Source organism: Scylla paramamosain, chromosome 7, assembly GCF_035594125.1.
Source record: "Scylla paramamosain isolate STU-SP2022 chromosome 7, ASM3559412v1, whole genome shotgun sequence".
Classification (NCBI taxonomy): Eukaryota; Metazoa; Arthropoda; class Malacostraca; order Decapoda; family Portunidae; genus Scylla; species Scylla paramamosain.
This window is the reverse complement of record NC_087157.1, coordinates 8,746,925-8,759,849: the sequence shown is the minus strand read 5'-3', so window position 1 is coordinate 8,759,849 and position 12,925 is coordinate 8,746,925. Positions and strand designations below refer to the sequence as shown.

The following is a 12,925-nucleotide window of genomic DNA, read 5'->3' as shown; positions in this document are numbered from 1 at the left end:
ACTTCATAAAAAAAGATAGAAATGTGCATAGAATCCATGATTAGATTTGATCCTCAACAATCAGTGATCTTCAGCAGTTTCTTTTTCACTTAAATGGAAGGAAATGAGGAGAGGAGGCAGGCTTTTCATTCTCTCTATCTTTTACTTAAGGTGGATGCAGATGAAATCTCTGAGACAGTACAGACAGACCGTGTGGCCTTCAAGGAGCAGCTAGTCCTCATCGGCCTGTGTGGGAGGCAGGTGAGTTTGTGGCTGTGTTGGTTGCCAGACTAAAGTTGTTGTGTCAAGTAGTTCTGCTGTTATAGTTTTAGTGTTGTGTGGTGATAGTGATTATACTTGCAGTCCCTATATATATATATATATATATATATATATATATATATATATATATATATATATATATATATATATGGACTGTGTTCGTGGAACGTCTCATACAAAGTAAAATTGTGTATGCAGTAAGTTTTTTTTTTTTTTTTTTCTCTCTCTTGCATCAAACTATTTTCTTTGGTAAAACCCTACTTGTTTAGGAAAGTCCATAAAAAAAAGATAACAACATTTCCAATGTTAATTTAACCACGACTCTGTATGCTTAAACACACACACTGCTCGTGTATGGTGTAGTCCCACAAGCAGTAACTTATCTAATTTTAATACTATAATTCTCTCTCTCTCTCTCTCTCTCTCTCTCTCTCTCTCTCTCTCTCTCTCTCTCTCTCTCTCTCTCTCTCTCTCTCTCTCTCTCTCTCTCTCTCTCTCTCTCTCTCTCTCTCCATATATATATATATATATATATATATATATATATATATATATATATATATATATATATATATATATATATATATATATATATATATATAGACACACACACACACACACACACACACACACACACACACACGTCAAAATATAAGTAATGGAAACTACCTTCATTCATCAGTACTTGTCATAAAATGATCTTCCCTGCTGCATCAGCACATACACACACACACACACACACACACACACACACACACACACACACACACACACACACACACACACACACACACACACACACACACACACACACACACAGAGAGAGAGAGAGAGAGAGAGAGAATGTAGGGAGGAAAGAGGGAGAGGAGGGTAAGAGGGCAAAGAATGAATAAGGGAAGGGGCAAACTGTATCCCCCATGTCTCCTCCCTGGTGGAAAGGGGTGTAGGATGAAGAGAAGGATTGGGGGATATGGAAGATAAGGGAAGGACCATAGGGGGGGAAAAACTATGATGTAAGGCTCTGCCAATGAGATTTCCTCATTCTGGATAGAGGGTGGGGCATGGGGTAGCTCATTTACATGACTGGTGGGAACAGGGAGGGTGGGAGGAGCAATAGGACCTCAAGGACATAATAGAGTCTGGCAAGACAAGTTAAGACAGGATACAGGATTGCTCAACAACAGCTAAAATAAAATACAACCATGATGCCTACGTAGGCGTTGTTGTATATTCCACTAGTGCATCATGACACCTACGTAGGCATCACCGTATTGAAGGGGTTAAGAATCTAGGAAGAAGCTTTGTGGAAATATTACTTTCTAACTAAACTTTGTTTTTGAAAACCTGACTGAAATTAAATTAAAGTTTTATGGGCCTGGTGATAGAATGATTGTGCACCTAGCTTATGGCCAAGGAAATGTAAGTTTTAATTGTGGCCAGTCATAGACAGTTTATATGTGTCATCTTTCAAGATGCAGCCTTTATTTACTTAGTAGAGAATAGGTGAGAGATACTCATATAAGCCAAGGAATTGTGACATTGCAGTCATGTAAGATCAGAAGGCTAGCATTCTTGCCCTCCTTTATGTGTGTATTTGCTAACTACAAGAGACCAGAAATGCTCTACCACATAACCTGAGGTAAACAAGTAAAGGTATAAAAAAGAAAATGTTGGTTTTAAGAAGTGTTTTCAGAAGTTCAAGTCTATATTAGTGCATTCATCTTGCTTTATATATATATATATATATATATATATATATATATATATATATATATATATATATATATATATATATATATATATATATATATATATAATTAGAGATGTAGCAACATTAAACTGTAAGAAGTGACAAATAAGTGATGAACACGATAAGGACAATATTGTAGTGTGTGGTGTAGGTATGGTTAAGGAAGGATGCTCTGGCTTTGTGTGTGATAGAGTAGCATGGTGATGAAAGAAGTTTATTATAGTAGAATGTGATAGAAGTAATCAAGTTGTGTTTTGGAGATGGTGGGATGTCTTTAGGTTGAGCAGCATGGCAGTGAGACAAGTTTATTGTATTGTAAGGGAATGTGATGGTATGTGGTGTGGTAGAGTGGTCTTATGGTAACAAGTGGTAAGGTGCCAAGAAGATTTACATCTTCCAGTTGTCATGATATATTTATTTTTCCAATTCAGTATATTTATTTTGCATTGCAAGCCAAGAAAGATGAAAATACTGCTTAATTATATTGTAAATTTGCCTGACATGTTCACAAAGTATATATATTTTGAAAATTTTTGCCTATTATAACATAAAAGAGTTTATGGCATCTCGCAGAGTGGCAGCTAAGTATCTGGTGTCACTGATGATTTTCTAGATAAGATTTTTATTGGTTTCTATTCCAACATCAGCACAATTCATTCACATCATATGGTAGTGAAGGCTGGGATCACTGTTTGAGAGAGAAAGAGGAGAGGGTAGTGATAGGAACTGCATCATGACTGTATTACAGGTAACTTTGTTAACATATGATAGATCTGGTGACCCTCTGACTATTTGATTTCTATAGTGTTGAGAGTAATAATCAACCCCAGAGGCATATTCACCAATGTGCATCACTGTTTTACTGACAGAAACCACCTGCTCTTGGTTTGAAAATGAAAACTCTTGAATTCACATAATCCATTTTTTACTGCAAGCAGTTGAGATATAATATTTTAAGCAAATAATTGAGTAGTATCGAATCATTGAAAATAAGTGAACAAATCTGATAGTCATAAATCCATTAATTCAACTTATAAAGTCCCTCACTATTATAAGACCACTGTAGAAGCATGGCACTTTGTATGTTAGGTAATAGATATGAAAATGTAGTGCAGCATGGTAGGCAGGTGAGGTTCCCTGCCCTTTGAGGAGTGTTGACAGGTGCTGTGTTCCTCAGGCTCCTGAATACAGTGTGCCTCTGTTGACCCAACTGCTGGAGGACCGCATTAGCCGCATGCGTGCACAGCTAACCCACATCCACACCAACAACCTCACCATCGCCCAGAACACACAGCTCGACCAACTGTATGAAGACATACATTGGCTTCTTCTTATAGCCGGTGAGTGTGGTGATTTTGGTGCCAGGCATGTATTTGTTCTTGTAGCCAAATGCCTGGTGTGTCTGCTTGTCTGTCTTATCTGATACCAGCTTTTCAGAACTTCAAGGAGATGACCTTGGTAGAAGAGTTTTACCTTGCTACTGTCTTTACATGTAATTTTTTCTACATTCCTTTTCACTTTAACAACATGCCCATATCAAGAGTTCTAATCCTATGGTTAGGAGCATTGGATGCAATAAGAATGTTTGAGGAGCAAAGATGAACAGTTGCACATAAGGATGATTGGAGAACAGTTATGAATGTATAAAATGAGATATGGACTCATGGGCCTTCATATGAGGAGTGCCTACATCTAGTCAGATCAGCTGATGAGTTCAGGTGCTGCTGGGATAGATAGATTTTGGTGTCAGGGCTTGATGCAGAGAAGCAAGGGTATGCTGCGCAACTGATCTTTATGCTGAGTGTCTAGTGAGGAGCTGTCTCTTATTCCACCCTAGAGGATAAGATGATATTTCATTTTAATTTGAAGAAATGCTCATGGGGTACAATTGTGTGTGTGTGTGTGTGTGTGTGTGTGTGTGTGTGTGTGTGTGTGTGTGTGTGTGTGTGTGCGTGCGTGTGTGTGTGTGTGGGGGGGGGGGAGGCCTTGTTTCAGCTAACCTCCATTGGTGAGGGATGGCAGCTTGATAATGAATTTTCCTATAATGAGCTGCCAGTCAGTCAAGGATCACATCCTTCCCATTTGACAGGCCATGTCACCACTATGGACAATGAAGGGGAGACTGCTCTCATCCCAGCTGAAATGGTGACCTACACTGTCAATGCTGCACCCACTGTTAACCTGGAGGCCACCCTGAGGCTCCTGGCCACCCCTGCACAGATGCCAAGTGAGGTGCCCAACAGTGCTGCTGCTGATCCTCTCATAAGGTGCCTAGACTTGTAATATAAAACTATATTGCATATGTGTTTGGTTGTAAGGGTTTATTTTAAGTTTCTTACTCTAAAAAAGAGAGAGAGAGAGAGAGAGAGAGAGAGAGAGAGAGAGAGAGAGAGAGAGAGAGAGAGAGAGAGAGAGTATACACTTAACGGAGTACTAACATGGAATGTTATGATGTATTCTGTAGGATTAAAACTAATGTAGATGCTTATACTGGGTGATTGCTCATGAAAATAAGAAGTTTCTTATTTGGAACATTGCAAAATGCAGTATAAACTAACTGCTACAGTGTCAGTAATAAGTCTCTGGTATGTGGGAAGAAGGGTGTACAACCAAATATATATATATATATATATATATATATATATATATATATATATATATATATATATATATATATATATATATGACTGCTGACCATCATCCATTTGTCACTGTCTGTGTATAGTTTCCTTCACATTTTTCACATCCTCCTTGCTTTTAGATATAAACTTAGCCATACCCTTTATAAATGTAACAACCAGGATTTATGAACTGAATATGTTTTCCCTGCTCTCCATCTTGTTTTAGTATTAGTTCTTTACAGTTTTCTTTCTAATAGATGACAGTTATTCTGTTATGAGGATAGAATAGGATCTCAGAGTTCCTATGAACATCTTGCCGTGGTGAAGAACAAAAGATGACTGGCTGTCAGCTTAAGAGTGTTATAATAACTAATAATATTAGTCATCAATTACAGATTTATGTTAAAAGGAAGGAAGTTCTTATATATATATATATATATATATATATATATATATATATATATATATATATATATATATATATATATATATATATATATATATATATATATGTATAATGTATAGATGCACTGCCAAGAAAAGATTAAAAATGGTGTGTGAAATGCATGATTTAAGGGACAAAAGCAAAATAATAATAGAAAGTGACATGGGTATAGAAAAGTGAATGTAGTGTACTTTTTGTGTAGTGATAAAAGCTAATGTGCATAATACATACCTCTTTATGGTAGTGTAGGAAAAAGGAGGTGGAGGCAGTTCATCACACTATACTGTAATTGTGGTGGTGTAGGCTAATGAGCTTGACATCTGTGATGATGTAGTAGTGTAAGCAAGCCAATGAATATGGTGTTGCAGGCTGATGAGTATGGTGATGAGGTTGTGTGAGACGGAATCCCAAGCCCTGAAGGCCAATTTGGGTCACCTGCTCAGCCCTGAGGTGTCGTCATCACTCATGTGGTTCCTCAGGCGGTTTTGTCTCTCATACCTGTTGCCTGATGAATCTTTCTACACTGAGGCAAGTTCCTGCTGTTCCCTCCCTCTCTCTTCCTCTTCTATTCCTCATTCTGTGTGACTCATTTATCAGTTGGTTTTCTTCAATGTTATTTGAAAAAGTAGAAAACCAGAATACCTTTTGCCCAGAGCACTCCAGATAAAGGACTTTTCTTTTATCTATCTATTTATTTATTTATTATTTCTTGATATATTCCTGTATGTTGGGATGACAGCCAGACCACTCATTCTGCAGCTAGGTCTGAAAAATACTCTCAACTTATTTTCAAAAGGGGATCAAGTCAGGGGACTTGAGAAACCACCTTCATTGCCACTTATCCTCACAATGAGATGAAGCAGTGATGCTTTATCTTGGTTACATCATCTTGATTCAGATAAATGGATGTATATTTGGAGAAAAAATCATGTGCTGCTAGCCAGATATCTTATAATGACCAGCATGACTGAATTATGAAAATGGATCTGTCTAATGTCTTAAACAGCTGAGTGTGGCACTGACCTCGGCATTTGGGCGAGATTCTGAGGGTGCAGCATGGACCCTCAATTATTTGCTGTCTGTGGTGGAGCAGATGCTACGACTTCGCAGTGCTGAGCCAAACCTTGTGGAGGACACTGTCAACCTACTAGTAACCATGGTGGATAGCAAGGAGAGGTAAGACATAGAAGTGGTATCCTGGAGGGAAGTCCATGAAGGGAGGTAAGGCTTCAGAGATATAAATAAATAGATCAGTTATCTACTTTATGTTCATGTATTATTAATAACTTATACGTTTTTTATGTATACATAGTTTTCTTTTGTATCAAACCATATTTCTGGATTGTGTTCTTTTCTTGGGTATTTCCCTAACATCTATATTACTAAGAATGCTGAATCAGTCTCAGATTTTCACAGCAATGTTTGAAAATTTGAGAATGAAACCAACTCCATTCAAGATGAAATCACTGAAGATCTAGAGGTAAAAATATCAAGTTCTCAAAATTTCCAACAACCAAAAGTTTCCAGCAAAAATATACGATTTGATACATTTTGTTTCTTGCTTGGAAACTAGCAATACAGTCTGTTTTATTCTTCTAAAGTATTATTATTATATTGGAAAAAGAATATTATGTGCAATCATTTAAGTTTTCTGATTTCTAGTAAAGCTGTTATTCTGTTGCAGGGGACAGTACTTAGTAAAGACAGAAGGCCTGATGGAGCTTGTGGCGCTGCAACAGAGTGGCACACTAGGGGCACTCTCTTCCATGGCTCAGCGGGGACTGATGCAGGTAACTCTCATCTTCTGCACTGCCTCACTCAAGACCCACATTTCTGGACATCTGAGTTTGGTGGTGTGTGTGTGTGTGTGTGTGTGTGTGTGTGTGTGTGTGTGTGTGTGTGTGTGTATATATATATATATATATATATATATATATATATATATATATATATATATATATATATATATATATATATATATATATATATATATCACACACACACACACACACACACACACACACACACACACACACAATGGGACCTCAGTTCTTGAACTTAATTTGTTTCTGAATTCTGCTCTAAATCCAAAATGTTTGGAAACCAAAACTATTTTCCCCATAGGAGTCAATGTAAAATGGATTAATCCATTTGTGGACACCTGCCACCCCGTCTTAAAAGCTTATGACAGATGCTCCCACAGCCAAGATGGCTGCTCCACAACATCTTCAGCTCAAAAAAATGACTTACATATTGGATGAACTTATCAGAAGACATTGTTTAAATGATTTACATATTGGATGAACTTATCAGAAGACATTGTTTAGACTATACAGGTATTCTCTTTGTCCCTGATCAAGTGAGGGAAGCATTACAGAGTGACACAGATAAGAGCAACCCACTTACTGCCAAACTGAAAGTTTTCATAACACTTATACATCTTGGTGCTGTGAGAAGCTAATGGGAAAATGCAGTTGTGCAGTAGTGATGGGATTGTGGGTCATCGAGAGGGCTACAGGTGGCTTGGGATTATTCCTGAGTGCTGAAAACTGTTTGTTTACATTGAGGCTCTTTACTTAGTTATGAGTCACTATGTGCTTGCCACAATATAAGAAATGGTTCTTAATCCATTGTGAATGTTCAGAAAACATCTACATCTAGTAGTTGTCTTAGTCTGACCTTCACATCTGCCTCTGTTTTCTTATTGGAAAATGACATCTGTATCTATGAATTCAGACATCTAATACGTACACAACTTTCACACTCCCTCAGGATGGCAGGACTGCTATACATCTGCTCCTATAGGATTTTATAGCCAAGTAACAGAGCAGGACTGTTGATGCATTGTCCTTGTCTGACACAGGTCACAAGTTCTCAACTTTGGTCTGTACCTACTAAGCTACATGAGCAAGGGTTAGAACATGGAAAGAGACTCACATGAAGGTCTTAGTTGTGAGCCAAGTGTGATAATCTTTACACCATTGTTGCTATTCTTGGTGGTTACACTACACTGCTCTGTGCTTACTTCTGCAGGGGCTAGTGATGTGTGCAGCTGCTATTGGAGATCCTGATGCTCGCACACAGTTCTGGTCACATGTGCTGGACCCACCTGTTACTTCTTTCAAGCAACTCATGGCCTCAGAAACCTTTACCAAGCAGTACCAGCAGGAAGATTTAAAGAAACAAGTGCTGTACCACATTGATAATTTTATCGGTAAGTGATAAACACTGATGATTGTCGTATATGTAGTCTTGTAGTTCAATGATTGTCATATATGTAGTCTTGTAGTTCAACTTTTCCTCTTTCTCTTCCTTTTATGGTCTATAATTTCTCAAGATTTATTTGGAGATCTTCAGCTGCTATCACAGTATAAACACACTGAAGTTGCAGCCAGTGATGGGATAGGTTATGGATTTTTGTATAAGAATATGATTATGCAAGATCACTGGTAAGCTCCCCCTCCTCCCTGTCAGTGCTCTTGAATGGGTGAACTTGGGCTGTTATGTATCCTCAAATGTAGTTTTGAAGGGGTACAAACTTTTTCTATGGATGCATTCTCCAAAACCATAATTTGGTAAGACAGGTATGCTTTTGTTGGTGTGCAGGTGCTGTGCAAGGCTGCCTCATGCCCACTGCCCAGTGCCTCTTCTCTTGGTTGGTGGGTGTGCTTGGAGACAGTGTGCGGCTTCTAGATCTTTATCACAACTATCCTACTGTGGTGGAGACAGTGCTGGAGCTCTTTGTGGAGTGTGGCCGTCGCATGTTGTGCTATCTGACACCAGTAAGTGTTGAGTGTTTTTCAAACATGGTGGCTTCTTCTGACATTTGTTGGAGCTGTTCTTTAAAGAATACCCTGACATTTTGTGGCAGCATTGTATGGGTGTTGAAGTACAGCATTTCTTTCCTATTGATGTATCTTGAATACTTAGTGAAAATATCATATAGTATCAGTTTTATTTAGTTGAGATTATAAGAGACACATATTTTAGCAAAGCACCACTATTTGAGGCACATGTAAGTTGTTGGTTTATTGAAATTTTTGTTAGTTAATTATTAATTGGTTGATATCTTCCTAGTGACTCAGAAGCATGGTCTTAGAAATCCTTTTAATTGAAAAGCATCCTTACCATTCATCTTATGATGCCCTTGGATCTTGCTCCATCAGAGTGCCAGTAAGCAGCTGTATGAGGCTTCAGTTCATCTGGTGGGGACGTATGCGAAGCACAACATTGGGAGGCGCACTCTTGAGGCTCGGGGTGAAGAGGACCAGTGGAGAGATCTGCAGCTGCTTATGGAACTACTCACTTCCCTTCTCTCCAAGGTAGAGGCTCACATCTTAAACCTATGTATCTTAGTTTTCTCACTCTCATCGTAGTTTTCTTATTACTTCTAGTCTTTCTGTTTTCTACTTGACTAGTCTTGTGTCCATGTTGGTACATTAATTTTGCCTTTTCCCCACCATATATTATTTCTTATATATGTTCATGTCATTCTCTCTCTCTCTCTCTCTCTCTCTCTCTCTCTCTCTCTCTCTCTCTCTCTCTCTCTCTCTCTCTCTCTCTCTCTCTCTCTCTCTCTCTCTCTCTCTCTCTCTCTCTCTCTCTCTCTCTCTCTCTCTCTCTCTCTCTCTCTCTCTCTCTCTCTGTATATACACACACACACACACACACACACACACACACACACACACACACACACACACACACACACACACACATATATATATATATATATATATATATATATATATATATATATATATATATATATATATATGCTTGTTTTTATCTTTTTTCTGTGTGTATTTGTGTGCCTGCCTTTAAGGCACACATAACTCCACAGTGTGGAGTTATGGGACAATCATGGAAAGGGTTGGGAGGATTGTGTTTTTTGCTGGAGTCTTAACCCTGACCTGCCTCAGGACTTCATCGATCTGGCACCATCGGGTCATGGGGAGGATCAGGAAGTGGTGGCAGCAGCAGACGTGTGTCTTTTTGGCCTCAACATCATCATGCCACTCATGTCCCGGGATCTGCTCAAATTGCCTTCTCTGTGCTCCCAGTATTTCAAAATGGTGACCTTCATTGCTGAGATCTATCCTAGCAAGGTCTGCATGCTGCCTGAGGAGCTCATGAAGGTGAGTGGCTCAGAACCACTGTGGTCTTGTGTGCACAGTTTTAGTCTTGCTTGATAGACTCCCACTTCTCTCATTCAAGTGAATAGCGGCATGAAAACAGTTTTCAACCATATGATCATGGTGTGGATCCTGAGATAGTAAGATAAACAGCTGAAACAGTAGGGTAAACATGCTGAGGTGGAGCTCCCAAGGTCGTAAGGTAAACAGATGAAACAGTAGGGTAAACATGCTGAGGTGGAACTCCTAGCATTTTTAACCCATTCACTACAAAGTGTGCAGTGTTGGCCCAGCAGCACAATACAAGGGGCAGGCCACCACTGCTTTCCATAGTTTGCAGTTGCTGTGTAACATTTTTTGCATCTTCTTCAAGGATTATTTTGCTTGTTCTTGTAATCCATTTATTTCATAACTCATTTTGACTAAGAAAAGTATATATTTCATGTGTAACATGGTGTCAAATAATTTTGTTCTCATGACCATTTTTCTTGGAATATTTGACAAAAAACTGGGCAGTTCTCTTGTTCACCCAGTCACATAACTTGCCAACTGGCTCATTATTGAAGAAAAGTTTGAAGGCATCAAAGAAAGATAGAAGTGATGAGTAGCTAAGAGCAGGATTCATTCCAGAGGAGTGAAAAAGAAACTGCAATGGTAAGTCAGGACACTTGTCAGAAAACATGTCTGATATCAACCTCCAACCTTTTTTAACTTTAGGGCCACCAGCCTCATCATCACAACAAAAATCATTATCATCATCACTATTATCTATGTCTGGGATATAATCATCCCTGCTATTGTCAGAAAGATCATCCATAATGTAAGGAATACAGATATTAACATCAAAGACTCACCCCCACTGCTAGCATGGAGAGCTGCCATATGGATGGTACTTAAATCATTTATTGTTTTATGATTGGCTAACAAGAGATCTAAATGACTGATGCATACAAAGGCCACCTTGTTCAGCCTTCATCAGAAAATGGGATTTCAAATTCTCAGTGTGTAGAACACATTTAAGGGATGCACCTGTTGTGTCATCAGATGGTTGTATGGGCAAGCAATGATGCACTCGTAGTGAAGAGGTTAAAATTAGAATAAATCCAACACCCAAATAAAAGCAGTAATGTGTCTAGTGTGTAGCAACAGGATGGTCAAGACAAAAGATGCCAAGCATCTCTTCACATTTTGATGCATTGAGTTTTGTGTATGGATTTTAGGCAGTACATCTACTATTTAGCTGGGAGATTAAGTTCCATTAGAATAGTTTAGAAATGTCTTTACCATGACACATAAAGAGGGTAGAAATTCCCTGCTACTTGACTGATATAGGGAATTGCTGGAGAAAGGTATTGACTAATTTATTGAGAGGTACATATTTATTTTTATATCATATGTGGCCACACTATCCATAGTCCTGACTGGAAAGGATTGTTCAAATGCACCACCCATTGTGTTGGTGAAGCTGATGAAGGTTCAACATTTCATTAATATTTTTTGTCAAAGCATGACATGACAGCCTCCCCTCAGCACTTTTGTGTATACTGAATGTATCTCTTATTGTGTTAAGTGTAAGAAATGATAAGTTTTTATTGTATTCATCTCTTGTTATTGAGAATCATTTATATAAGTTTGAAGTTTGATAATAAGTGCAAGTAGGTATGGCTCATCATTGTTTCCTCTTTCTTAGTAGATATTGCTAACTTTTAATTTGTAAATCATGCATAACTCCATTATTTATCAATCTTTTAATTTAGTTGTACACAGGAAGGATTTTGATGATTATTTTGACCACAGAACCTTCTAGCATCCATTGAGTTGGGCCTCACCAGTTTTGGCGCTGATGTAGGAACATTGTCCTTTGACTTCCTTGTGGTGCTTGGCTCTTACATCCACAAAAACTGTGGTCCAGAGCTGCCTGTGCGGCAGGGGCTGCGGCCTTTTCTCAAGGTAATGTCATACTTTATCAGCATGCAACTCCTTTTTGTAATTAATGTGTTTGGATAATCTATATTTTCCATTGTACATGTCAAAACAGCTTCATAAAGTCTTTCCTTCTTCATCTCTGAGGTAAAGGATATTTGTAGATGTAGTATCATGGAAAAACACTTAATGCCATGGGGGAAGTGAAAGAAGCCACTTGCAATGACATTCATTCCACTCCTTCATCTCTCTGTCTCTTAGCTATTTATATATCTTGTAGCGATTGCAGAGATATTGTACACAACCAGTACTGCTGATGGGATATGATGTATATAATGATGCACTGTAGTGATTGTTCCATCATAGTGCTTTACCCATCCAAATCCTGCTCAGTATAGTGTGGTTCTGACTGCTGCCTCTGATGCTTTTCATGTTCCAGAGATTAAAATCCAGGTAATTCTAAGATGATACCATTTACTGAGTTGAAACCCTTTTCTGTAGTACATAAAACCACTCATCACTTTTCTGTGGACACTTCTGAGCTGGTACTTCTATCAGGTATTGCTATCACCATTCCCAGATCATCTTCAACACCAAATTTTTGTGGCTTCAGTCACAAATGCAGCCACTTACTGCCATCATGTGGCCTGATCAAATGACTGCACTGTGAGTCTGATGCCATTTGGCATCCTATCATATGTATTGATAACAGTTGGTGCTGCAGCAATAGCTACTGAAAGAGTATAGGAGTGAGTGTTATAAAGGAATGGCTACCTTCTCTCATCTCAGC

At 38.4% G+C, this 12,925-nt stretch overlaps 1 protein-coding gene across 1 annotated transcript in view; it reads left to right on the top strand.

Annotated features, from left to right (window-relative positions):
* The window catches only part of LOC135101994 (exportin-4-like), a 36,921-nt gene that overhangs the window by 14,427 nt on the left and 9,569 nt on the right, over positions 1 to 12,925 (top strand). Inside the window, exons 11-21 of the mRNA XM_064006577.1 lie at positions 151 to 240; positions 3,189 to 3,351; positions 4,101 to 4,278; positions 5,446 to 5,605; positions 6,084 to 6,253; positions 6,762 to 6,867; positions 8,111 to 8,291; positions 8,684 to 8,859; positions 9,244 to 9,399; positions 10,000 to 10,215; positions 12,010 to 12,162. Coding sequence (XP_063862647.1) covers positions 151 to 240; positions 3,189 to 3,351; positions 4,101 to 4,278; positions 5,446 to 5,605; positions 6,084 to 6,253; positions 6,762 to 6,867; positions 8,111 to 8,291; positions 8,684 to 8,859; positions 9,244 to 9,399; positions 10,000 to 10,215; positions 12,010 to 12,162 — 1,749 coding nt within the window. The remainder of the gene's footprint in view (positions 1 to 150; positions 241 to 3,188; positions 3,352 to 4,100; positions 4,279 to 5,445; positions 5,606 to 6,083; positions 6,254 to 6,761; positions 6,868 to 8,110; positions 8,292 to 8,683; positions 8,860 to 9,243; positions 9,400 to 9,999; positions 10,216 to 12,009; positions 12,163 to 12,925) is intronic.